Below are 26,080 nucleotides of genomic sequence, written 5' to 3' on the forward strand. Positions count from 1 at the left end.
ACAGCCTCCTCCTCGGAGTAGCCTCTAATTACAGCCGTGCTCCTTAGCCAGCAGCAATCGGGCCTGGGTTCCTACCACATGACCTCCATGCAAAAGCCAATGGGTGTCAGTTCTTAATCATGACCTTGGCTCTTAGACACTACTGTCCATTTCTCATCAGGTTCTGCCTTCTTTGTTCACCTTCTATTTCTCTGTCTTCCTTGCAAGTTCATGTTCCAAGCGTCTGATATCAACCTCCTTCTCTTGTCTTTTCACTTCATGTTCTCATGGAGCCATTTTCCCCATTCCCACAGCTTCCACACATCTCTCCAGTAATGAATCCCAAGTTGTTTTCAAATTGCCATGCCCATATTCCCAAGACCTGGCTTCACGGGCACCCGGCCCATATAGTGACACGGGACCCCTGCTTAAGAGGGCCCTCATTTGGGAGTTTATACTCTGTGGTTACCATATTCAAATTCTTAAAAATGTTATTTTTTACTTTGAATTTGTGTTTTGTAAATCCATTAGTTTTCTAGTTCTGCCATAACAGAATACCGTCGACTGGGTGGCTTGAGCAACATAAATTTATTTTCTCAGTTCTGGAGACTGGAAGTCCAAGATTAAGGTCCCAGCAGAGCTGTTTCCTCTGTGGGCTGTTAGAGAAGGACCTGGTCCAGGTCTCTCTCCTTGGCCTGCAGATGGCTGTCCTCTTGCTGCCTCTCCACATGGTTGTCCTCTGCCCATGAGTGCTTCTGTATCTGTGTCCTAATCTCTTCTTATAAGGCTATTGCTCAGATTGGATTAGGGCCCACCCATATGTCCTGATCTAATCTTAATAACCTCTTTAAAGGCCCTGTCTCCAAATACAGTCAGACTTTGAGGTACTAAGGAATAGGAGTTCAACACAGGAATTTGGGGAACACAATTCAACCCATAATAGTAAGTGAAGTCTGGTGGGGCAATGGAGCGTGCACTGAGGGCTTACAGTCTTGGCTCACTATGGTCCTGTTTTCTGCTGCTTCCCTGGGACATGGTCTCATTTGCCAGTACTCTGCCTCCTGGCCTGCCAGCTGCCCAACTAGCCTCTCCTTCTGCCCTTGGAGAGAATCCTGGTGCAGATGCTGTGAAGGTTGGGATCCAGCCTTGCAAAGTTCTTGCAACTTTGCATGCAAGAACTATGGGTTTTTCCAAGTTTTATTGAGACACAATTGACATATATCACTGTAAAAGTTTAAGTTAGCATAATGGTCTGACTTACATAGGTTGTGAAATGATTACTACAGTACATTTAGTTAGCATCCATTATCTCACATATCTACACAAATAAAGAAAAATATGCAAACTGACCGTACCTTCGCAAATGCCTACCAGCCAATCAGGAGTGAGTATGCATATTAACCCAACAAAGATGGTGGATTAATTTGCATACACAGGCGCCGAGCGGCCGGGGTGGGGCAGACACAGGTGTTCACACTGCCCCAGCTGCTCGCCTCTGGGGAGCGTGGGAAGGCGGAAAGGCAGCTCCAGGCCAGAGTGAAGGCAGTGCCGGAAACCGGGGGAAGAAAGGCCCATTCTTGCATGAATCTTCGTGCATTGGGCCTCTAGTATACAATAAAAAGAAAAAAAACAAACTCAGGATTTACTCTCTCAATAACTTTCCTATTATATCACACAGCAGTGTTAGCTATAGTCGTCACATTGTACATTACATCCCTAGTACTTACTTACAACTGGCAGTTTGCACCTTTTCACCACCTTCCTCAAATTCCCCAAGAACTGTGTTTTAATCATTGGTGTTTTCACAATGGCTGGTGCATGGCTGAACTCGGTAAATTTAAATATTTGTTGAAAGCTCAAATGAATGCATGCATGACTGAATGATTGAACGAGGTGCCACATGAGACTTTGGTGAAGAGCACCCACTTTGGAGTCAAATGGTCCTGGGGTTAAGTCCTGTCTCTATCATTGACTGGTATGGTGATCTTGGGCAAATGACTCTTAAACCTCAATTTTCCCATTTCAGAATGGGACAAATAGAATTTATCTCAAAGTAAACCCGTTGTCAAGTTCTATTGACAAACAACAACTCTAGCTACATATAGCTCAGTCCTATCAGTAAATATCTCTGAGCTTGAAAACTATTTTGCAATGAAAAGACAAAATTAAGGGACAGTGAAGCTGTATTCTTATAGATTAATTTATTAACAAAAATACTTATTAAGCCGTGGCCGGTTTGGCTCGATGGATAGAGCGTTGGCCTGCATACTGAGAGGTCCCAGGTTCGATTCTGGTCAAGGGCATGTGTCTTGGTTGCAGGCATGTCCCCAGTGGGGGGTGTGCAGGAGGCAGCTGATGGATGTTTCCCTCTCATCCACGTTTCTGACTCTCTGGCCCTCTTCCTTCCTCTCTGTAAAAAAATCAATAAAACATATTAAAAAAATACTTATTAAATGTCCACTGGGTGCATGGCACTAAGCTAAGACCTGTGGAGAAATAGGAGGAGCCTATTTTAGAGTTACACTCTAAAATGACGAGTGCCATGGAGAGGTATCAGATTTTAGAGTAAGAGTTCATTTGTAGCTGGGCAGTGAGGAAGGCTTCCTGGTAAAAGAGGCCTTTGAAATGGACCATGAAGGGAAGATGGGAAGATGTTGCTGGCACAGGGAAAGGAAGAAGGAAATGGATGAGCGTGGGAAGGCAGATACCTAGGGGAGAAATGGCGCTCTGCCATCCTACTGATGGTTGCTCCCACTGGGTGCTGCGGTGTCAGCCTCTGAAGCTGCTGGTCAGTGGCCTTTTCCACGTAGTACAGTGTGCCCTGTCCTCTGCCTGCCTCAGGAGCCATTGGCACTCTGCCCAAGACAGGCCCTGATTCTGACAGCTCAGGCAGAGACTGGCCTTGCAGCAGCAGCAGTTCTATAGCTCTGCTCTCTCTCTCCTGTTTACAAATAAAATCCCCATCTCCTACCCCTCTTCCCTTTGGCAAACATCAGCTTATTCTCTATATCTGTGGGTCTGTTTTGTTTATTTTTTTAGTGTTTTTTTTTAAGATTCCACATATAAGTGAAATCAAATGCTATTTGTCTTTCTCTGATTTATTTCACTTAGCACAATGCCCTCCAGGTCTATCCATGTTGTCACAATGGCAAGATTTCATTCTTTTTCCTCGTGCTTTCATTCATTCTGTCACTCTGCTCTCTCTGACCAGCTTCACCATGCCCTGCTGACCTACCATCCAGTCTCTACTCCATGGTGATGGATCCCATTCAGATGAACGGAACATGCAGCTGGAGAATTAGGGAAGGACTAACGAGTCTCATCACAGATGGTCAAATGATTTCATCTAGAATTAAACTGCCTGTGAATGAGGCTGAGGTGTTTGCACACAGTTGTACAGATGGTTTGCAAACTTTCATTTTACATGTAATGATGACACAGATCTTTAAAAAAAAAAAAAGTCAGTGAATACAATGTCATCTCCAGGAATCTTTTTCTGGCCCCGGGAGACTGAGTGAATCTCACCGTTGGCCGCCGCCTGGGTGCCGCTTTTGCTGTATTTTCCCCACTGCAATCTGATCTGGTTAAGCCAGGGTCTGGGGCCCAGGCTTGCTGAGCTTGAAGGCAAACTCCTCCATTTACTAACATGTGACCTCGCACAATTCTTTTAACCTCTCCAAACCATCGTTTCGTCGTCTGTGAAATGGAAATGGTGATATTGCCTGACACAGTGCCCATGAGTAGTGAAAGAAAAGTCCTATACAATAAAGAACAACTCAGAGGGCGGAACACTTTCTCCCCAGGCCCGGAGTGACTCGCACACTCTTCAGTTGTTTACTCAGAAGCCCGCATCCCTGGGGGGCCACCTCAGGCAACCTGATTCCAAGCTGCTCACAGGCCATCCACATTCTCTATCCGCTACCTGCGTTATTTTTCCCTGCAGCACTTGGGGCTGTTTCACATACTGCATATTTTACTTATTCGTTATGTTTATTCCTGTCTCTCCCCTAGAATATACGCTCTAGCAGGCTGTATCCCCAGGGCCCAGATCCGTGTCTGGCATGGAATACGGACTCAGTAACTATTGACTGGAAATGAGGAGTGAGCCATGTCTGCTAACTTGAATGTACTTCTGGTCCCCTCCTATCCGCGGCCCCGTTTGGGGGACATTTGACACCTGCATGTCCCAGGAAGCAGGAGGAGAAGGACAACTGAGGTAGCGATTTAAGTACCACATGATGGAGGGCCCTGCCCTTAACTGAACTTGCACCCAATGCTAAGGATTTTTCATAGATCTTATGCATGCTGGCCCCGCCCTCTCGCTCACCTCCGTCACTCTAAGTTGGCCCAAGAGACCCACTGAGGAGCCAGGGTGGGTGGTAAAGAATATTCTCAGACTTCTGTTCCTCTCTAACCAGCAGGGTCTGGTTAGACTGAGAGTGAGGGCGGCTTTAGCAGGAGACTGCTCTGCATAGCTCACCTCTCCTTGGCCTCGGCATCCTGGGCGGGGAGGCGGCTCCTGCACCCTGCGCAGCCTCCGGTGGGTCGGGAGCGCGCGTCCCCGCCCGGTGCAGTGCACCGAGGAGCCGGAGCCGGCGGGATTCCCAGCCCCAGGCAGCCGGCAGCCCGGGCTTCCAAAGGAGGAGGAAGAGAAAGCGGCCAGGCAGCGCTCACGCACTTCTGAGCAGCTGCGCCTGGCAGCCCGGGCGCACCATCCGGTAAGCCAGGAAGGGAGGGGGTGCCCTGGGATGGGCAACCCGGGGCTCAGAGTGGAGTGCTTGAGGCTCTGGCGAAGGCAGTCGGCTGGATGTGGTTTGGGGGTGGGTTTTAGTTTGGGATTTTGGGGGGAGGTTGGGAGTGGGGAGCGGAGAACCGGGGTTTGAGGGCTCCCAGGGGAAAGTGGGGCCTAAGTTTAAAACCTTCCCCACAGCCCGCTGCTGAGAATGTCCCGCCGGAGGGCTTAGGACAGGCTGCAAGCAGGGGGGCTCCGGGCTTGGGTGGGTTTTCTCCTCTTTGCTAAGAGCCGGGTCACACCTTCTCCGGAGGGCGAGCAAACTTTCTGCTCCCCGCCTGCCTGACCCCGTCATGTCCTGCAACTGCGAGACCTGTGAGCGCAGGGTTCTCGCCGGTTCCAGCGAGACGCGCTGTGTGCGGGCCGGGCGCGCGCCCCTGCAGTGGGCAGGGTTCTCAGAATGAACCCTGCTTGACAGTGAATTCATTTTGCTTGCACCGGAGGGCCTGCCCGCAGGCCACGTTACTGATTAGAGAGGGAAATATCGGGGTCGTTTTCCTCCCTCTGCCATTCTTTCTGCGTAATTAATTACGGAACAGAGTCGCCCAGTGAGAAACTTGTTCTGAGGCTTTGAGGCTTCCACAGCAAAGGTAACACGAAAAATCCAACATTACCTGGGATTTAATCCGAAGGCAACATAAACTCCACAGCGTTCTGAAAGCAAAGGGAGCTGTGGGCGAGTGTCTGTGCTACTCCCGGGCGAGAAGGGAACGCCTATACGTACATGAATTCTTACAAATTAAAGAAATTTCCCAGCCGAATCCCCCAGTTCACAGTAGGGTCTGGAAACGAAGGCTGCGAGGCTCCTTAGGTCCCTCACATGGAGCGCATCCCCGAGAACTCAGGGAGGAAGGTGGCCCAGTCCTGCAAGGATGAGTTCCAGAAAGCAAGAGGCCACCATGAGCCCCTGGGGTGCCTGCGCACAACAGAGAGTTTTGTTCTGAGCAGCAAGATCCTTTAGTATTTATGGAAGATGAGGTGCTATTAACAGGTAACAGGAGAAAGCGTAGCTTCTGTCAATTTCTTCTCAAATCGGGAGGGCCAGCCCAAATGCCGCAGGTGGGCTGGATTGTTCGAGGCCCAAGGAGCAGGCATTCTAGCACATGAAAGCGTCCACCTTAGAGCAGCCTGCGAGATGAGAGCAGAGCCGGGAGACTTTTCAAAAGAGGGAAACATGAAATCTTGGCAGCAATCCAAAGTCAGTCCTTAAAGAAGATAGCTCGAGACCACCTAGGAAAGAATTTATGAAGACAGTTTATGCCAAACTAACTTCTTCCTCTTTTCCAGCAACCAGCTGGTCTGTAGCTAGGGACAGTCATGGCCATTGCTTTTCGCATGTGGGTCCTGACTCATTGGGGTAATGACATCCGTGTAGTGAGTCACACCAGCATTTTAAAAAACATGAAATCATTAGAAGGGAAGAGAAAACATCAGAGTGCATTGCATGTGCCCAAAGCTACTAGTAAGTATTGTTTTATGAACCACATCCTTGTGGGTTAATTCTTTTGTTATTATTATTTTTAACGAAAGGCCCCAGGGATAGGGACCAAGGGAGGAGGAAGGGAGGAAGTGAGGCCCAGCCTCACAACCCCTCCCTGTGTGTGTTTGTCCTGCTGCCTTCTGCTTGGGTATGCATACTTATCCTAGCTGCCCCATTCATCTTCCCAGGCTAACCCCACTCTGCCCACAGGGGGGGTCACCATCTTTTATCTTGCAAATGATATCATCAGCACATTCTGGAAAATGTAATCTTCTTCCTCCCCATTTCTCTAGGCCCCCAAATGTGGAGGTATTTTGCCAATCAGAATTCATCTCTTATTCCTTTATTTTTAACCTGTTATTGTAAGGGGGTGGTAGCAGCTTAGTTAGGTTCTTTCTGATACATGGTAGGTAGGTAGGTAGGTTCCCTGGTCCCCTTTGGCCCTCAGAGCTGGGTGACTGTTGTTATTTACATTTCACAGAGGTTCCCTAAGTAAGGGACCTATAAAGTCACTGACCCCCTCCCCCTCATGGACAATCTCAGGTGTGTCCTGCTTTTGCAGAGGCATGTGGCAAAGTCTTACACTGTCCCTAAGGATGAGGTTAGGGAAAGAGTGGACATACAGGAAGTCTGTGCTTCTCCCTGCACCTCTTAGCCACTACAAATCTAGGAGGGTACTCTAACGAGACTCAAAAAAATACTACGGAGTAATACTAGAATGTTGAGTTCACATTAGGGTTGAAGGTCTAGTTCCACATTTAGGTTCAGAGCCAATGGGGGTTGAGGGGCTGGGTGAAAAGGTGACGGGATCAAGAAGGAAAAAAACAACAACACATTGACATGAACCACAGTATAGTAATTGCTGAGGGCAGGGAGAGGTGGAAGAGGGCAAAGGGGGGCTAACTGGTGGCGGAAAGAGACTTGACTTTGGGTGGTGAGTGCACCATGCTGGATGCAGGTGATGTGGGATAGAGTTCTATACTTGAAATCTGTATGGTTTTTTAAAAGATTTTTATTGTTTTCAGAGAGGAAAGGAGAGGGAGAGAGAGAGAGAAACATTGATGACGAGAGAGAATCATGGATGGGCTGCCTCCTGCACACTCCCTACTGAGGATCGAGCCTGCAAACTGGGCACATGCCCTGACCTGGAATCAAACTGTGACCTCCTGGTTCCTAGGTTGATGCTCTACCACTGAGCCACACTGACCAGGCGAAACCCTACATGGTTTTATTGACCAGTGTCACCCCAGTAGATTTAATTAAAAAATGTTTTTAAGTAAAGGAAGGAGTGGCCCTGGTGAGTAGCACTTCATGTGAGAGAGAAACCCTGGGTGTTTCAATGGCCCACCAAGTTCTGAATGAACTACACATAGTGTGAAGTAGCTGCTCCGGAGCAGACAGGGGTTGCAGAGATAAGGGCAGGCCTTTTAATAGACATTTATATGGAGCTTATTATGTGCCAGGCACAGTTATGAGCGTTTCACAATTTTATCTCAATCCCTGTAACAATCCCACGAGTATTGAATATGATTGGCACCACTCCCATTTTTCAGATGAGAAGGCTAGGCACAGAGAGATTGAGTAATTTGCATAAGATTACATAACTAGTAAGTAGTAGAACTAGGATCAGAACATTACAACCTGAGCCCTTCACCACTGTCATCTACCCCCAACCTGTGGCATTTGGATCAAAGGAGCCCGGGCCCACTTTACTCAGTGGCCATTCTGGGTGGCCCCGTTGTAGAGGACAGAGACCAACCTCAGGGCATCCGGAGGAAGGTGTCCTGGATGACGAGGGTCTGACAACCAGGCCACATGAAGAACAGGGAGCATTTAACTTTGCAGAAAGGAGCCTGGTCCGGTTACGAGGCCAGTCCTCAGGCACCCGAGGAAGAGGAAGGAGAAGCAGATCAAAGCCCACACTGGGTGATCTTCTGTCAGGACTGGGAGAGGATTCCAAACTGCGTGAGGATTTTATGTTGAGTTTGATGTTTCTGAATGCCCCTTTCAGTACTCAAGTTCCTCAGTTTTAAGAGATGTATGAGAAAAGTGAACTCTAAAAATAATTGGAAATTAACAGGCTATTCTAAACATTGGTGTTTATAAAAAATAGGGTACTAACTCAAAGTTCTGACTGAGACACTTACTCAAGGTCAGTGAAATTTGAAAGGAAAGTACCAGGCCACCAAGTAGAAATTTCAGTGTAAATATTTGAGAACTTTTTCATAACTCACAAACCATTGGTCATTTCAAGAATATGAGGATTGAGAGAGGACTTCTTCAAAGGGATCTTTTGTTCCTTCCTTTATCCCAAACCTAATGTGTGTGTGTGTTGGGGGGGGGGGGGTGGGGACTATTGTGGGACCACTAGCTGAGCTACTGTACATGTGTTTCCTGCATTGGAGCTCATGAGGTGGCCTGGGCCACAGGATCACCTCCTTCCCCAGAGTTTGTGGGGATAAAGGATGCTGAGGATGTCCTGAGGACCAGGTGGGGCCATGTGGGAGAGGGGGCTTGCTCTGGGCCACTCTAAATTCAGCCCAAGAGCAAGGGCACCTCAGGAGCTAGAGTTTCCAGAAATCTAGAAGCTATGGTAGGAGTGAGCAGTCAGTTAAGGACAATGAATATCACTAAATCACCCATAAAGAGTGTGAAAACAGTTAATACAGTCTTGTCCGCTTGCTCTGATCTCAGAGGGGTGAGCAGCTGCAGCAGTTGGGCATAAGGTGGAGATAGGGAACAGAGGTTAACTGTCCCCCAAGCCCTGCAGCGGACCAGCTGTGGCAGGACCTAGCTGGCGTTGGGCAGGATTTAGTGTTATAACGAGGTTGAAGTTTCTTTTATTTTCAGACTGCACATTTTAGTTCTTTGGGGACTTTGAAGTGGTTGCTTGAGCAGAAAAGTCGTGGTACTTAACGCAAGTGTTCATCTGAGGGCAGGGCGGATGAACCCAAGTATGCATTTTAAGGGGCAGTGGAGGAGAAAAATGAAATTGTTGATTCAGTCCCATACATGTGCCAGCTCAGAGCATGGATTATACATGCTTCAGCTGAAAGAGTAAAGAGTAGCCCGGCTGGTGTTTCTCAGTGGTTGAGCCTGGATTTAGGAACCAGGAGGTCAAGGTTCAATTCCCAGTCAACGCACATGCCTGGGTTGCAGGCTTGGTCCCAGTGGGGGGCATGCAGGAGGCAGCTGATCAATGATTCTCTCTCATCATTGATGTTTTTATCTTTTGTCTCTTCTCCCTTCCTCTCTGAAATCAATAAAAAATATATCCAAAAAAAGAAATAGTAAAGAGTAGCAGTGCGTTTGCTGGATGTTACATGTACTTCAGACAGTGGAAGGTTTAGAGGTAGGGGCATTTAGAGCCCAAGGGGTCAGGCTTCAGAAGACCGACTCATCAGATAAAAGCATAAATGCTTGAAAGAAAAGACCCCATAAAATTACCAGGGTTCTCAAGTGGACATCAGTTTGTTGTTAAAGATTGAAAACTGTCATATTCACGATTATCGTATTCCCAAAAGTCATAGCTTATCTTCAGACATTCCAATAGCAAGCAATCGGGAGAGAAGCTGTTTTTTTTTTTTTTTTTGTAGTGAGTCCAGGCTTATGGGACATGTTCAAGGTTTTCTTATTTTGGAGACCAGCTTTTAGACATTGGTCATGTTATTTTTGGCTTATTTCAGGGTGCAAAGTGATTTTTCCCCCTTGACTGAAGTATGAGAATTGCTTAGTCTTGTTGGACAGAGGGGAAAATGTGCACTTTTGCTTTTTCTTCCTTGCAAATGTGATTCTTCAGTCCATTATGGTGAAGTAAAAAAAAAGCAGAAATTGAGAATGTATGAGATGCTAATGTTAGGGCTATTAAAATCTGGCTTTAATTGTTGCTTGTATTTGTTTCCCCAAGATCTATGCAATCTTCGTCTGACTAGAGAACACAAGTAAATTTAATGACCCTTCAAGGGAAAATATAAGCTTCAAAAAATGACTCTCTTCCAAGGCGTCTTTGTATTCTTGGTGCATGGCCTTGCGAACAGCAAACCGCCCGCTGGAGGCAAAGGCAGGGCAGGCTGCGGGGCAGCTTCCTGTGGGTTGGCTCTGAAGTTGCCTGGTTGAAAAAGAAGAAAAATTAGGAGATGATGAGTGTGGATCAGTGGTTGTCAACATAACCTCTTTCTACTAACCTTTGTGTAGATTTCCCCAGAAAATGTAATTCTATCTGGAGTGGGGGTGCGGGGGGAGGAAAGAAATAATTATAAGATGAAGATCTGGAAACGGTATCATGTAAACCTACATATTTTCCTCTCAGAACCTCTTTAAATTTCCCACTAAATTACCCCAGCAGGGGAGGAGAGTGCACCTGTGTTTCTGGGAGTCCGAAGCAGAGGCCAAGGCTCCCAGAAGCAAGTGTATGTTTATCTGGAATATTCATTTGATTTTTGTAGTTTGCTCTGTATCATAGCTGAACTGATTTAATAAAAAAATAATCCTCCAAGTCTTCTCTTAAAATTGATGCTCCAGGAGAACTTGCCAGATATGCTCGAGGTTTCGGGGTTTATTTGGCATCCTGAGTCCTAGGCAAGCAGATGGGGGACCTACTTCCTGCCCCTCGCTTGGTAAGGCCCCCTCTGGCTCCCTCCTGGCTGGACCCCTTCACGCAAGCCGAGGAGTCCCAGGGTGCCTGGAGCCCGACTGCTTTCACTGTGCCAAGCTCTGGTTTTCTTGTAATCGGGGCTTGTGGGTGGAGTAGGTGGAGAAGCTGTGAACCCCAGACCCAGGAGGATAAGATGATCATCAGAAAGTGTAGCTTTCCTGCTGCTCTGTCTCCAGCTCTTAAATAAATCACTACTTTGCTTTAAACTTCCTTTTCTGAGGAATAGAGATGGAAATACCCAATTTCTCTCCTTTTAGCTTGGTTGTAAAAGAATGATTCCGCTCTGGGCTGTAAAGAACAGTGTGTGCTGCTTAGAGATAGACACCTGAGCAGTAACTACGAAGTAGGCTTCTTTACCAACTCATCCTCTAAGCATTCAAGATCTCACTCGCCTGAGTCTTATTGTTCCAGGTATTTCAAAAAACTACACTAATTAAAATGGAAAGGGTGGTTGTTTCCTCAGTACAATTACAATGGTAATGCACCCAGCTGTGTAATATAGCAGCTATGCACATCCCTCTGAAGGTTCAGTAATAGATAAAGTCAGATCCTTAGGCAGTCTGATTTATATTCTCTCCTTATTAAAATGATTCCAGTAACCCGTGTGATGGGCTTTCAGAGAGGGGGGAGAGTCCTCCTGGGCTGAGATACTTGAACAGGACCCCATGGGGCAAGTGGTGACTGAGCCCTACCCTCAAAGGTAGATAGGAATCGAGAGAAGGGGGATGCCAGTCCAGGCTGGCAGGTGGAATAGAGTGGACAAGGGCTCAGAGGACCATCTTTGAGGTCCCCTCCCAGGTTCCTATGCCATAATGAGCCCTCCCTTTCTTAACGAACCCTTTGTACCTGTTGTCTGTTTGTGTCATCAGACTTTTGTGTTGCACCTTAACCTGTGTGTGTGTGTGTGTGTGTGTGTGTGTGTGTGTGTGAAGCCTGAATTCTTTGGGGTTACAGGCCTTTACTTTTCAACTTCCATTAAATGTTTTATAGTTGAGCTCACAATGTTTAGAATATTTTTGTTAGGCTGAATTAACTTATACTAATCTTAGCATGCTTAAAACTAATGCTCTTTTTCCTTGAAGTACATGTTGATGAAAATGTACCTGGCAGTAAACATAGTTATTGAAGATGGCATATACTGGGATAGATTAATGGCATTTTGAAAATGGTTTTCTTCCAAAAAATATATTTGTTGTTTACTTATAGTAAGAGTGATGGGTAAAAGAGAAGTCATTTTTAATGGACTCTCTAGGACAGTTTATAGAATCATCTTATCAAAAAGAACATTATTGCCCTAACCGGTTTTGCTCAGTGGATAGAGGGTTGGCCTGCGGACTGAAAGGTCCCAGGTTTGAGTCCAGTCAAAGGCATGTACCTCGGTTGTGGGCACATCCTCAGTGGGGGGTGTGCAGGAGGTAGCTGATCAGTGTTTCTCTCTCATTGATGTTTCTGACTATCTCTCTCCTTTCCTCTCAGTAAAAAAATCAATAATATATATATTTTTTTAAAAAAAACATTGTTATTTTAAAAATTAATTCTAGCAGCTATATTACTTTCCCAGGGCTGCCATAACAAAATACCAAAGACCAAGTGGCTTAAACAACAGAAATTTATTTTCTCAGAGGACTGTGGCTGCCTTCAGCACAGATACTCTCCCTGCTTTGGAGAAGGGTGGTTCCTTGCAGCCCCATCAGAGCACTGCTTTTCCGTGGAGAGGAAGCACCACACGAGCTCTTGGAAAGAGCAAAGCTGGATCCTTGAAGGCTGGCCACGGAGGGAGCCTCCACGGGGAGGGTGTCTGGATGTCCCAGCACCATTTTTTCTCACCTGTGGTGGTCCTTTGCTTTGAAGAGCTCTCGGTTACATTCCTTCCAAGTACATTGTCAAAAAGTACTGTTTTTTTAAATTATTTCCTTATTTAAAACAATTTTTAGAGCTTTTAAAATATGGACAATATAAAATTTACCATTTTTAAGTGTACCAGTCAGTGGCATTAAGTACATTCACTTTGTTGTCCAACCATCACCACTGTCCATCTCCAGAACCTGTTCCTCACCCCAGACTGAAACTCTGAACCACCAAACACTAATGCCCCATTGTCCTAGCCCCCTCGCCCTTGACAGCCACCACTCTACTCTCTGTCTTTATGTAATTTGAATAGTCTAGGTACATCATTTCGGTGGAACTATGCAATATTTGCCCTTGTGGGTCTGGCGTATTGCATTTAGCATTATGTTTTGAAGGTTCATCCATGTTGTAGCATATGCCAGAGTTTCCTCTTTCTAAAGCTGAATATTCTGTTGCACGTACATACTACGTTTTGTTTATTCATTCATTTGCCAGTGTACCTTTGGATTGCTTCCACCTTTTGGCTATTGTGAGTAATGTTGTGGAGATTGTACAATAACTATTGGAGTCCCTCCTTCAATTTTTTTCTCTTTAGGTGTATACCCAGAGTTGGAATTGAGGGATCATAAGATATCCCATGTTTAAATTTTTGAGTAATCGCTCTACGGTCTCTCATAGCAGCTGTGCCATTTTACATTCCCACCAGCAAAACATAAAGGTTTCGATTTCTTACATCCTTGCTGACACTTATTGTTTTCTGTTTTTTAGAATTTTATTTTAAATAACAACCATCCTAATGGGTGTGTAATCTCACTGTGAAGCACTGCTTTTTGATAGTTGGTCATTGACTTGACTCTGGTGCTTTTAAACATCCTTTCACTGAAAAATCAGGAATAGAGCAAACATAAGTAAACAATATTTGGAGTCCAGAAAACCTAGCTATGTCAGTGTGGTCGACTTGAGATTCCATGCCTCAATATGCCTAGAATTTTTTGAAGTCCAGACCAAGAAAAGCAAGATCCAGCAAAAGGCAGGAGTTAATTAACCTTCTGACATTTCTGTGGTGGGGACCCCAGCCCCACCGTGGGAATGGCCTCATTTTGTGGCTGCAACAGGACATCTGTGTTGGGATATGAGACAGCACAGCATCCTGGCACGCATGCAATGGGGTAGCTGAATAGAGCCCTTTTCTATTACATAACTCCTTTGCCCGAATTCCACATTCACCAGCTACTCTTCTGATCTTAAATTTTATTTCCTAGACTGTGTAAAATATGCTCTGATCCACTTGGGCATTTTGTTCCTTATTATAATTCAACAAATTGATGGTCTGGTTGTAAATCGTTCTGCTATGCTTGGTCAGTCTGACTCAGTTCATGAGAGCTTCCTCACATAGAGGGCTCTGTGAAAACCCAGCTTCCTAAATCTGCAGGGCTGGGCTGAGGTGTGGCCACTGGGGGCAGTGGGCCTGCCACCCCCACACCCCTCTCAGAGTCTCAGGAAATCCTTTCCCCACAGAGGTTTTACAGTGTGTTTTCTTCCCTGTGCGGGCAACTGAAGCCTCTGACAGAATGGGAGAACTCTGCCTCAGGTTCAGGGCTGGGAAAGAGAGTGAAAGAGGATAACATTGTGGCTTCTCCACATGATAAGAAATTGATTCAGTAAGTATTTATTGCTCGTGTGCTGGGAGCCAGGCCTGGTGTGGATTGCTGGAAGTACTGCGGTGAAGAGCAGGGAGACCCTGCCCTGATGGTGCTTATGGTAAAGAGTCAGGAGGACGGAGGCCACTAGAGGATTGGTCTGTGCAGTCCTAGCATAGCCTGTACTATGGGGTGTATTGCAAAGATCTGTTACTGTCTGCAAACATCTCCAGAGGCTCAAGGGACAGTCATTGTGTTCCAGTCCCTGGTGGTTCATGCAATAATCATTGGCTGGACTGCGCCAGAGTGGGACAGAGCTGGGAAACACTAACTTTAAAAATTACTTTCTGGCCTATTGACTACTATATAGGTACGCAGGGCATTATTGGAGGAGGCGAGTTTAGGAGTCTCAACCCCTTACTCGTTTTCTTGCACAATTGGTGGAGGAAGGAGTCCCACTCATTAATTGTCTCTCCATTTCAGGTGTTGGATGAATATCTAGCTCCATGAAATATTAAGTCCTTTTTCTGGTTTTGGAAGTTGTCCTTCTATTGGCATTGATTCTGATTTTAAGACAGAGAAATTCTTCAGGCTTGAGAACACTTCGTGTTCCACATTTAGCTCCTAGAAACAAGTAGCTGCTGTGCGGTGAAGTGGGAATAGACAGGAACATGCACCCACAGTTTCTTGGCCAGCTGTCGATCACCATGTTTTTGAGGTCTGCTGGGTAACTGAGTGCCTTCTCGGATATACCGGGAATGGCATGAAAAAGTTGATAGTGTAGAGCAAGCATGTCAAACTCGCGGCTTGCAGGCCGTAGGCCTCGTTTAAATGACATGCTTGGTGTAGAGAAATTTGGGGAGTATGTCCATTTGCAAGGGGAGAAGGAACCCAGTGTGTTAGTAGCCAGAGTGTCAGACCTCAAAAGTAAGATGCATGCTCAAGTCAAAGATGGTTGTCAGGAGGAGGAGAAGACTCTAGGGTCCAGATGCCTGACCTCTTTAATTGGAGGAAGTGAAAATGCACACCCGTGAAAGGAGTTTCTGACTTAAAATGGATTCACAGAAAAGGGATCTGCAAACTTGAGAATTGAAGTGACAAGAGCAAGTAGAAGGTGGTGGCTCACAGGGAATCTGTAAAAAGAAGTGAGCTGGGGAAGAGGATCGCGTCAGCATTTTTAAAGCTGGCCCTGAGAGGAGATTGCAAAGGCTCTGATGTTAGAGGCTCGGGCACAGTTCTTTGCTGGGATGCGTTGCCTTATAGACGTGCTTTAGGGGTATCCAGCTGGCTCTGAGCTAAGCATTTGCCCAACTCAGAACCTCCAAGCCTCTCATTTGATCTTTGTGTGACTCTACCCACTTAGGTAGAGGTAAACTGGGTGTACCATCGGTTCTGATTTGGGTGCCTGGTCACATCTCCATGCGATGAGGGAAGTGAGCTCCCAAAGCTGTGACTCTGAAGTTCCAACCTTGGCCTTCTCAGCCACTAGAGTGTGGCCTGGTGGGTCGTTACCTTTGGTTTCTCAGATGCCTTTGTGGGAGAGAGATTGGGGGATGGGTCATGAGGGTGACATCTCTGTGTTGTGCTAGGGACTGTTGTTCTTAAGAATATGAGGAAGGAAGACTAAGAACAGGTAACTCATGAGACTTTTATGGCTCAGGCCAGAACAGAGGTTGGTGTCCTAGGTGGCGTGCCTCCTTTTGGGCTTTGTGAATGGAAGACAAAGAAGATAGAATCGCACTGCAGTAGAGAATTTTGTTCTGAAATTTGAATAGGTCATTAGGTCTTCTTCCTCTGTGCAGGCTGGTCACCGTGGGTATTTGCATCTCTGGCATTGGCTGGGAGCTTCTGGGGTGCCTTTCTGGGTGCTCTTTCTGTCTGTGCTGGGGTGTGTGTGTCTGTTCTGGGGTGTGTGTGTGTGTGCGTGCACACACATGCTCATTTTTCAGGGGTTATAGGCATCTTTTGGATTTTTCTTTAATGTGCTAGTCCTGTTCCTGAGTTGGCAATCACTGGGAAAACTCAGCTGCTGGTGTTTACTCCTTACAATGGAAATAAAGGTTGTCTAATTCCAAGGCAACGGCCTGATTGGTGTGTGTACCCATCATAACCCACCGAGGATATTGATGAAGAGCCTTTATTCACCCCATAGAAGGTTGCATGTCCCAGAACATCACACTAAATTGGGGAGATGGAGAGCATTGCTTGACCTGTGTCTTTAAGAAGCTGCGTGCCCAGGAGTGCTGTGGGAACCTAGGTTGGAGGAGGAAAGACTGGATAGTCAGAAGAGGGATGGAAGTGTTGGGGCCATGCATGGGAGAAGGGGTGATGTTAACATAGCCACGAAAGGTGTCTGGGGCCTGCTAATCATGTTCTTTCTTCCTGGATTTGAGATATATTTGTATCCCTCTCCTCCCCAGAAGTTGGCCTAAACTACCCCATGCACAGGTAGACTTCCTTTTCAGGTGTGGCTTTGAGGTGAGGTGGTAACTTTTCATTATTGCTGGCAAGGCTGCTTTTAACTGCTCAGAAGAACAATTAATCTCTTACTGCTGCTCCGGGAAGCTTGGTTAGGATGTTTCCTCTTGAAGAAGTTCTTTTTAATGATGCTGACATCATGGATCCAACATTATGAAAATATGGGAGAAGCAGAGGCGCAGAGGGCTCCTTCAAGTGCTGCGTTTCCTGTTTGCTGTGTTCAGAGAGAGCGCCTGCCTGCCTCTCAGCACCCCCAGGCACGAGCGAGCTGGTGCCAGAGGACCTTTCCCTCACCGCCTGCTGTGAGCCAGATGTTCCTGGTGAGAATAGCAGTCTCTGGGGCTGCTACCCAGACAGGCTGGCAGCTTCCGAATGGTGACACAGTGAGTTTCTGTTTCTGCAAAGCTCAGAAAGGCAGCCTTGTTTTCGATAACGGATGCTATACAAAATCTGTCCTGGCTAAGCCACCTGCTTGCTGTGTGTCATTGTGTTGTTGACCGCCCAAGCTGATCACTCGTGGATAAAAAAAAATAATGAAAAAAATAATGCCTCATGGACTTTTGCAAGGGTGCAAGGTGACTGCTTTAAAGGAGGGGCCAGAGGTCTGTCCTCCAAACCTTTGTCTCTGGGATTCAAGAACTGAGAGGGAAAAACAGTGGAAACAAAACCCCCTGCTTTTATGCGAAGGCTGCCGAAATGGTGGCTGCTGGGGAGGGGTTGTCTAGCATTTCATTCCCTGAAGAACCTCTGATACTGTTATTCGCCCAGAACCTTTGGCTCTGTTATTCACTCACTCTTGTCTCCAGGTATGTTTGTCAGCGCAAAGATCAGCCTTTCCACTTTCAGGGTCTTTGCAGATGTGACTTTCATTACGTTTGGTCTCTCCCCATCCCTAAATGGTTCATTAGATAAGCAGGGGTGGTGTAAGGAGGAGAAAAAGGAGGATTTAAGAAACATTTTCTCTATGGTAGGTAAGTGGTTGATATTTCTTGGGTCTGTCTCTTTCACAGCTATGGTTTATGCTGGTCCTTGATCAGCCCAATGAGGGGGTGTCAGTGTTTCTTTCTGTCCCAAGAGAGTGACAGGAAAACCACAGCTGTGGCCAGCAATGTGTGCAGATGTGGAGAACAGTATAGCCAGGGGCCAGCAGCTGAGACAGAACACGGAAAACACTATCCTGGCTTTATTTTCATTGTTTTATGCACTTTTGCTGTTTTTCGATTAACAGTCTTGACACTAGATGAAGCCTGGTGCTTTCCTCTGCTCAGCTTATTACATGGTCTGTAATACTGATTTCCAATAAAAATGATATGTTCAAGCCAGACTTCATCTTATTTCCCTTCTGTAAACAGAGAGATTATTACCATCTTTTTGATGGATGGAGCAGCATGAATTCCAGGATGTACATGTTTCTCATGATAACTTTCAAGCAAACTAAACAAATGTCTTCTGAGTTATTTTTATTGTAATTTTATTCATTTGTCCAGAACACATAGATCAATTAACTACGTGGTGAATTTGGTAGAATTGGCTGACAGGGGAGTGGCTGGTGTCTGAAGAACAAGCCTAGGCGTTTCTGTCCCAAACTAGCATTGCTTAGCTAATAATAATAATAATAGCCCCGGCTACTATTGATTGATCTTACCTGAATCCTGGCGAGTGACATTTCATGCAATATCACATTTAAACTTAAAAGCAATCCCATGAAGTAGGTACTGATGCCATCTTCGTTTTCCTGATGGAAAAACTGAAGCTCAGATCTTTCTTTTTTCCTTTTTCATTGCTCTAGGTTGGCAAACTCTTTCTATAGAAGAACAGAAAGTAAATATTTTAGCCTTTGGGCCACACTATCTCTGTGACAACTCCTCAGCTCTGTTATTGTAATACTACAGAAGCCTTAAAAAATGCAAAACCAAACGAAGGTGGCTGTGTTCCAAATAAAACTTTATTTCTGACACTGATATTTGGATTCATGTACTTTTCTCATGTCATATAATATTAGCATTCTTTTGATTTTTTTTAACCATTAAAAATGTAAAAATCATTCTTGCAGTCAGTACAGGAGCCGGTGGTTGGCAAGATTTGCTGATCCCTGATGTAGATGATGAGCAGAGAAGGAAGAATGGGTTGGGGTGTGGTGGTAGGAAGGACACTCCTTCCAGAGGGAACAGTATGTGTGCAAGTAGCAGAGAGCATGAAGTGTTTGAGGAAATGCAATCAATGCAAGTACAGTTTGATAGGGTGTGTGGTATGATTGGAGGAGACATCCAGGCCCAAGTTATGACCTTGTAGGACATTTTAATGATTTTGGACTTTATCCTTAGATCAGTGAGAAGGCATTAAAAGAATTAGGCAAAGGAATGAAAAGAGCAATTTTTTTTTTTTAAAAAAAGATCATTGGCTGATGTGTGGAGAAAGGATTACAGTGGGTTAGTAACAGTAGAAGCAAAAAAACCAGCTGGGTGATCATGGTAGCTATTAGCGAATGTAGCCAGACCGTATGCTGACAACAGCATCTTCGGGCAGCGAGGATGAGCAGGTTTACAGAGAAGGAAAATGTGGCTGGGATAGACGAGTGTCTTGCCTGGCCACATAGCAAATGGAAGTAGAGCAAAGATGAAGACCTTGGTCTTTCGGTGACTTTTCCCCTGTATGGTGTGAAATTCTTAACATTCTACAATTAAAATTACGTTTATCTTAATCTGTCACTTATCTCTGACCCTCCGACTGAAGAGCTAGCTACTCCTCTCTGCCTCTCATAAAATTCTCATGAATGAGGATAGTGCCTCTTAGGTTTGAGTCATTAATTCTCATTTTCTGAGGAAATGAATTTTTTGTTGTTGAGGGAAATAACCCCTTGTTCAAATAAGAGAAAGGCCGAAGATGATACTGTGGGGATGGCTTTGTTATTTTTGTGCTGGCATTTGTCAGGGAGCTGAGTACTTCTTTAAAGGCCAGCTTTTCTTAAAATTTGCACAGCTTTCTTTTCCAAGTGAGAATTGGCTCGCTCTCTTCTACCTTTGGAGGAATAATTCGTCTGACTGGGCCTGAGTCACACCAGTTCTGACACAGGCATATACATAACTCTGGCTCAGAGCACTCCATCTTTTGAACAATATGATCAGCAGAAAGGATTTATTCAGGAAAAAGAAAGGCTTGCAAACCAGGGCATGCAGACTGAGCAAGTCAGGCGCAAGTTCTGGCCTGTGGCAATATGAAAGGTATTTAAAGGAGGGAAAGGGAGTAAAGGGAATGGAAATTACAACCGTAGAGCTTTACTACAAACACAGAGTTCTCCCTTCTAGGGCTCTCACAATGCTTCCATAAGCCCTAGCTCCTCGCATAGAACCTCCCGACATGTTTGCTTAAAGTGCCAGTTATTCTTTATCACCCACAGTGGACAGTGTCTTGCACACAGCAGATGTTCAGTATTTAATACTGGCTCTGTTGACCTGTCACCTTTGGCATCCATGCTGCACAGTGCAACCTCTTCTCTCCAAAATGTCAGAATTTTCTACGCTGAAGTCTTCAGAAAGAAGACATTTGGGATATCCCAAAAACAGGACAAATTTTAGGAGGATCATCCATTGAGGATCTTCTCCCTTTTTGCAACTTATGTTGTCCACTTCTCTTTTCTTCACCCCTTTTGACTAGACTTAGGTTGCATGTGTTTATTGTTGTATGGTAGATGCTCAGTAGAGATATGCTGAGTTAGTTCACTCCTGATGCTGATTTTATTTATTCTCTGTAGGCTCTTTTTTTGTTGTTAATCCTCACCCGAGGATATTTTTCCATTGATGTTTTAGAGCAGTGGTTCTCACCCTTTCTAATTTCGCTACCGTTTAATACAGTTCCTCATGTTGTGGTGACCCCCAATTTCATTGTTACAAATTGAACATAATTAAAGCATAGTGATTAATCACAAAACAACATGTAATTATATATGTGTTTTCCGATGGTCTTAGGTAACCCCTGTGAAAGGGTCTTTCGACCCCCGCAAAGGGGTTGCGACCCACAGGTTGAGAACCGTTGTTTTAGAGAGAGACGGAAAGAGAGAGAAACATCTATGTGAGAGAAACACATCGATTGGTTGCCTTCTACACATGCCCTGACCAGGGCCCAGTCAGGGAGGAGCCTGCAACCAAGGTACATGTCCTTGACTGGAATCAAACTCAGGACCCTTTGGTCCACAGGCCTACACTCTATCCACTGAGCCAAACCGGCTGGGGCTCTATAGGTTCTTTACATATTCACTCAGGTATAGGTGATGAGGCTGAAGTTGCAAGCTCAGAGGTATATTTTTTTTATTAATTAAATCTTTATTGTTCAGATTATTACATTTGTTCCTCTTTTTTCTCTCCATAACTCCCCTCCACCCAGTTGCCACCCCACCCTCCTCCCTCACTCCCCATCCACTGTCCTCATCCATAGGTGCACGATTTTTGTCCAGTCTCTTCCCGCATCCCCCTCACCCCTTTCCCCCCAAGAATAGCCAGTCCACTCCCTTTCTATGTCCCTGATTCTATTATAATCACCAGTTCATTCTGTTCATCAGATTATTTTCTTGATTTTCAGATCCACTTGTTGATAGATGTGTATTTATTGTTCATAATTTGTATCTTTACCTTTTTCTTCTTCTTCCTCTTCTTAAAGGATACCTTTCAGCATTTCATATAATGCTGGTTTGGTGGTGATGAACTCCTTTAGCTTTTTCTTATCTGTGAAGCTCTTTATCTGACCTTCAATTCTGAATGATAGCTTTGCTGGATAAAGTAATCTTGGTTGTAGGTTCTTGGCATTCATCACTTTGAATATTTCTTGCCACTCCCTTCTGGCCTGCAAAGTTTCTGTTGAGAAATCAGCTGACATTCGTATGGGTACTCCCTTGTAGGTAATTGACTGTCTTTCTCTTGCTGCTTTTAAGATTCTCTCTTTGTCTTTTGCTCTTGGCGTTTTAATGATGATGTGTCTTGGTGTGGCCCTCTTTGGATTCCTTTTGTTTGGGGTTCTCTGCGCTTCCTGGACTTGTAAGTCTATTTCTTTCAAAAGGTAGGGGAAGTTTTCTGTCATTATTTCTTCAAATAGGTTTTCAATATCTTGCTCTCTCTCTTCTTCTGGCACCCCTATAATTCGGATGTTGGTACACTTGAAGCTGTCCCAGAGGCTCCTTACACTATCTTCGTATTTTTGGATTCTTTTTTCATTTTGCTTTTCTGGTTGGGTGTTTTTTGCTTCTTCATATTTCAAATCTTTGACTTGATCCTTGCAATCCTCTTGTCTGCTGTTGGGAGTCTGTATAATATTCTTTATTTCAGTCCGTGTATGCTTAATTTCTAGTTGGTCCTTTATCACAACATTGAGGGTCTCATTAGATTTCTTGTAGATCTCATTAAGTTTAAGTTTATCGGCAGTTTCTAGAAAATTCTTGAAAAACCTTAAAAGTGTGGTTTTGAACTCTATATCCAGTCGTTTGCTTTCCTCCATTTCTCATTTGTGTCCTTTTTCTTTGTCTCCACATTTTTTATGCTTCCCTGTGTTGATAACGTGGTTTTCTGTGCTGAATGTCCTCTAGGGCTCAGTGGTTCAGCCTCCTCAATTACCTGAGGAGCACACTCTTGGTGCACCCCCTTGTGGTCTTTGTGCACGGTCTTGTTGTAGTTAAGCCTTGATTATTGTAGTTATCACTGGGAGGAATTGACCTCCAGGCCAATTGGCTGTGAGAATCAGCTATGTCTGCAGTGGGAGAACTTCTGTGCTGGAGACACCCCTCTGGGGCAAGACTTGCTTCAGTGGGGCTTTGGTGCTCACTGAGTCTGCCCCCTGAGTGTGTCCTTTATGGTTCCACGGAGCTGCAAACTGGATGGTCCCACTCTGACCTCTGGGTTTCCTGGCTCCTGGATCGCAAGCTCAGAGGTATTGATGTACTCTCTCTCCCCTTCCTTTTGTTCTTTCATCAGTTATTGAAAGTTGATTATGTGCCAGGTATTAGGGTAAGTTATGCGGAGTGGGGGTCAACAACAAAAGAAGACATGGTGTCTGATATCAAATACATTCTAGTCTAGTGGAGAGAGAACAGGAAATAATGCCCACTTTGTATGTGTGGGCAGCCATGAGGGCTTCTCCCTGACCTAGTGGGTAAGACCTCCCCGAGCGATTTTCCTGCTGAAGTATCAAAGGTGGTTAAGAGCAATCGGAGTCCCTGAGCAGCTGTGGGTGAATTAACAGGTTCTGCACTTGCCTTTCTCCATGTGTGCACAGTGGAGATGTCTGCCCAGAGGACAATTTCTAACAGAACATCTCAGCAGTCTGCATCTAACGCTGACTACTCCTGGGAATATGAGTATTATGAGATTGGACCAGTTTCCTTTGAAGGACTGAAGGCTCATAAATGTAAGTCGTTTACAATTTTCCATTGTAAGCATGATATGTATTTGTCTTAACCTGTGAAATCCCCAGTGATTACTTTTCCTGAACATTCTATCTTTTTGCAGAACTCTGTCCTCTACCCCACAAAGTCCCAGAAAACACCACCTTTAAACACCCTGATTGCTCATGGATGGTATTACATGAGGGCCTTGATGATTCTGAGTGACAAGGAATTGAAAGATGGGGAAACATGAATCAATGTCAGTATTAAGCTGAGATATTACATTAAAGCTCTAACAATTCCAGCTCTCCCAATCTGTGTAAACATTTGGACCTTCAAATGTTGTATAAATGGGACAAAAGTAGAATCTGGAACTATTAATTCTGAAGAACCTTGTTATGTAACACATGGTCATCGACATCTTTCAGTCCATTAGTTTTCTGGAACTGGAGCTAGGAGAGCATTCTCTGTGTATGTTCATGATGATGGGCAAGAATAGCCTGTGATCATTCCTAACTCTGTGTTATTTGACTCATGTGTCATGTTATTGGACTGATTAATGATCCAGCACAGAGAGCACAGAGCAAGGAAATATAATTATGTGAGAGGTTACTGTCCAATTCCAGTCATAACTGAGAGCTGACTGTCCTGTGTGAAGCATCTGTGTTTTCTTAAGAAGAGTTGACATAACAAGCAGGAACTGCTGCCCACTCCCAGGTCCTGTCCTGATTACCCCACAAATAGTCCAGAGATGTGTGCTTGTTGCAGAATGAATATCTATCTGCAGCACCACCAACATTTTAGGTTTGTAACTGGCTCCGATTAATGGGACACATTAGGAAATCTAAGACAGACTAGAACTGGGGATATACATGTGGCAAAGGAAAAGCATCTGCTCGTTTAGTATTTCCTGGCCACTCCCATGCTGACCTTGGCATTCATCATCCCTCACGCTGATTCGCTGTTCCTTGCAAGGTCAACTTGAGGGGAAATTATTTTATTATGATGCACACCATTTAGAACTCCACTGGCCATGTGCTCTACCCTTTACTGTAATGCTCTCTTAGAAGCTCCGTCTCTTGACAGGACAGGAGCTGCTGCTCAAAGCCACTCTGGAAGGCTTCCCTTGGTTTCCTGAACCACGGCACTCTTCAGAACCTCACTCTCTTTGAACCTCTACGCTGACTTCCTCCCAAGAAAAGGGTATTTTCATGAAGACCAGGAGCTGTGTGTCCCCCAGTTTACCACAGTGCCCATGCCCATGAAACTTCGCATATAAATATAATTTCAGGAGAGCTTGTATATTCCTAGGGTGCAATGGGATTCTCCATTCATCCCTGAAAGGGGCTTAGGGTGAGAATATATCTTGTGGTTGGACCACACGGCAGAGGATGCAGTAGAGAAGAAATAAAGGAAATAATTTAAGGAAGTAGAATTTTGTTTGGAGGGGAATGTAAATAAGCAAAACTGCATAAATGAGCGAGGAAAAAGGAAACATTCTGATGAGAAACAGGTGCCGCATTATCAAGAAAACATTTGGAAATGCTGTTGAATCACAGAGATTCTGAAATTCTAACCACAGAACCTCCCGGCTCTGCCCCCCTAAGACTCCTCCTATGCTGGGACCCTCCCATGCCCACATTATTGCTGCTTTTTGATCAGGGCTCTGGGGCCCTAGAAGGGCAGAGGGAAGGGTCTGGGCTGCGTGAACTCACCCTCTCCCACCTCTGCCCACCTTGGGTTTGGGAAGCAGATGACCGATGGGGATGCAGCTCCCATTGCAGGAAAGCCCCCTCCTGAGAACCCCTTCCTCATACACAGATTTTATAAGTGAAGCCATGAGACTAGATTCACCTCTCAGCTAAATGAGATGCTGGTGTGTGTGGTCGTAGAATTTGCTCTGGTTCTGCAGGCAGCGGATGAAGTACGGTGTGTGTCACTTACTTGTACAATGGTGTTGCACAGTGGTGCCCCCATCATTGAGTTGTTATTGTTACCTGTCAGTTGCACTTACTTACATGTGTTTTTTTGAGCCTTGTACTTGTGTCTTTTTTAGGCCTCATTTCCATTATAAGGCAAAGTGTACAATTTCTATTTCCTTGGCCCGCTTAACCCCAGGAAAGATACATGGGTTTTACATCCAGAATGCTGACTATTCATCACATTGTTGAATAATAGCTGTTAACTTAGGCAGGAGTATATGTAGAATGAAAGTATAATTAAACAAGGTAAACTGCTGATCTGCTTTCTTTGCTTTAGAAAAAATTGATTAGAATTTAATTAGAAGAATGTAAAATAGTTCAGCTCAGTTGTCTCCTCCAGATTTGAGACCCTAGTGTATTTGTGCCAGGGTCTGTAGACAGTCCAGTCTCATCCCTGTCCTAGGGACATACACTTGTGACTATCTCCCAAGACAGGGTCAAGGAAGGGCCCATGTAGCGAAGCACAGACAAAAATGCGGCAGGGTTCAAGGACAGGAGAGAGCTCATCAGCTGGGGAAATTCGCCCAGGCTTGGTGAAGGAGATGGTGTAAGGCATGGCTTTAAGGGTGGATGGACTTGCATCAGCTCTAGGTTGGGGACAGTTGTTGTAGCCAGGTAAAGGTAAGAGCCCCTGAAAAGGCATGGGGATTAGGAATTTGTGGCTAAGGTTAAGGTCAATACAGGGACACAATGTTCCCTAGTCTGATGTGAAACATGGGTTTTAAGGTAGGGGTAGGCTGGGAGAAAATAATTCAACAGTAATAGCTGGCAAATGTAGATTATCTTTTTCCCAGATGCCAGGCATTGTATAACGTGCTTTATGTATGGAAACTTTTTTAACCTGGAGAAGGTTGGGTCTA

The 26,080-nt window shown here is 45.2% G+C and overlaps 1 protein-coding gene across 2 annotated transcripts in view; it reads left to right on the plus strand.

Annotated features, from left to right (window-relative positions):
- The first annotated feature begins 4,313 nt into the window (after window positions 1–4,313).
- The window catches only part of MRAP2 (melanocortin 2 receptor accessory protein 2), a 37,557-nt gene continuing 15,790 nt past the window's right edge, over window positions 4,314–26,080 (plus strand). The window contains exons 1-3 of one of the 2 annotated variants that reach the window (XM_081094088.1): window positions 4,349–4,697; window positions 23,130–23,261; window positions 23,363–23,497. In XM_081094088.1, the coding sequence (XP_080950214.1) occupies window positions 23,488–23,497 (10 nt within the window). In that variant the 5' untranslated portion in view covers window positions 4,349–4,697; window positions 23,130–23,261; window positions 23,363–23,487. Of the gene's footprint in view, window positions 4,698–23,129; window positions 23,262–23,362; window positions 23,498–26,080 lie in introns of both variants that reach the window. The other variant, XM_081094087.1, reaches the window with a different exon arrangement.

This window comes from Myotis nattereri (assembly GCF_964212035.1).
Source record: "Myotis nattereri genome assembly, chromosome: 6".
NCBI lineage: Eukaryota > Metazoa > Chordata > Mammalia > Chiroptera > Vespertilionidae > Myotis > Myotis nattereri.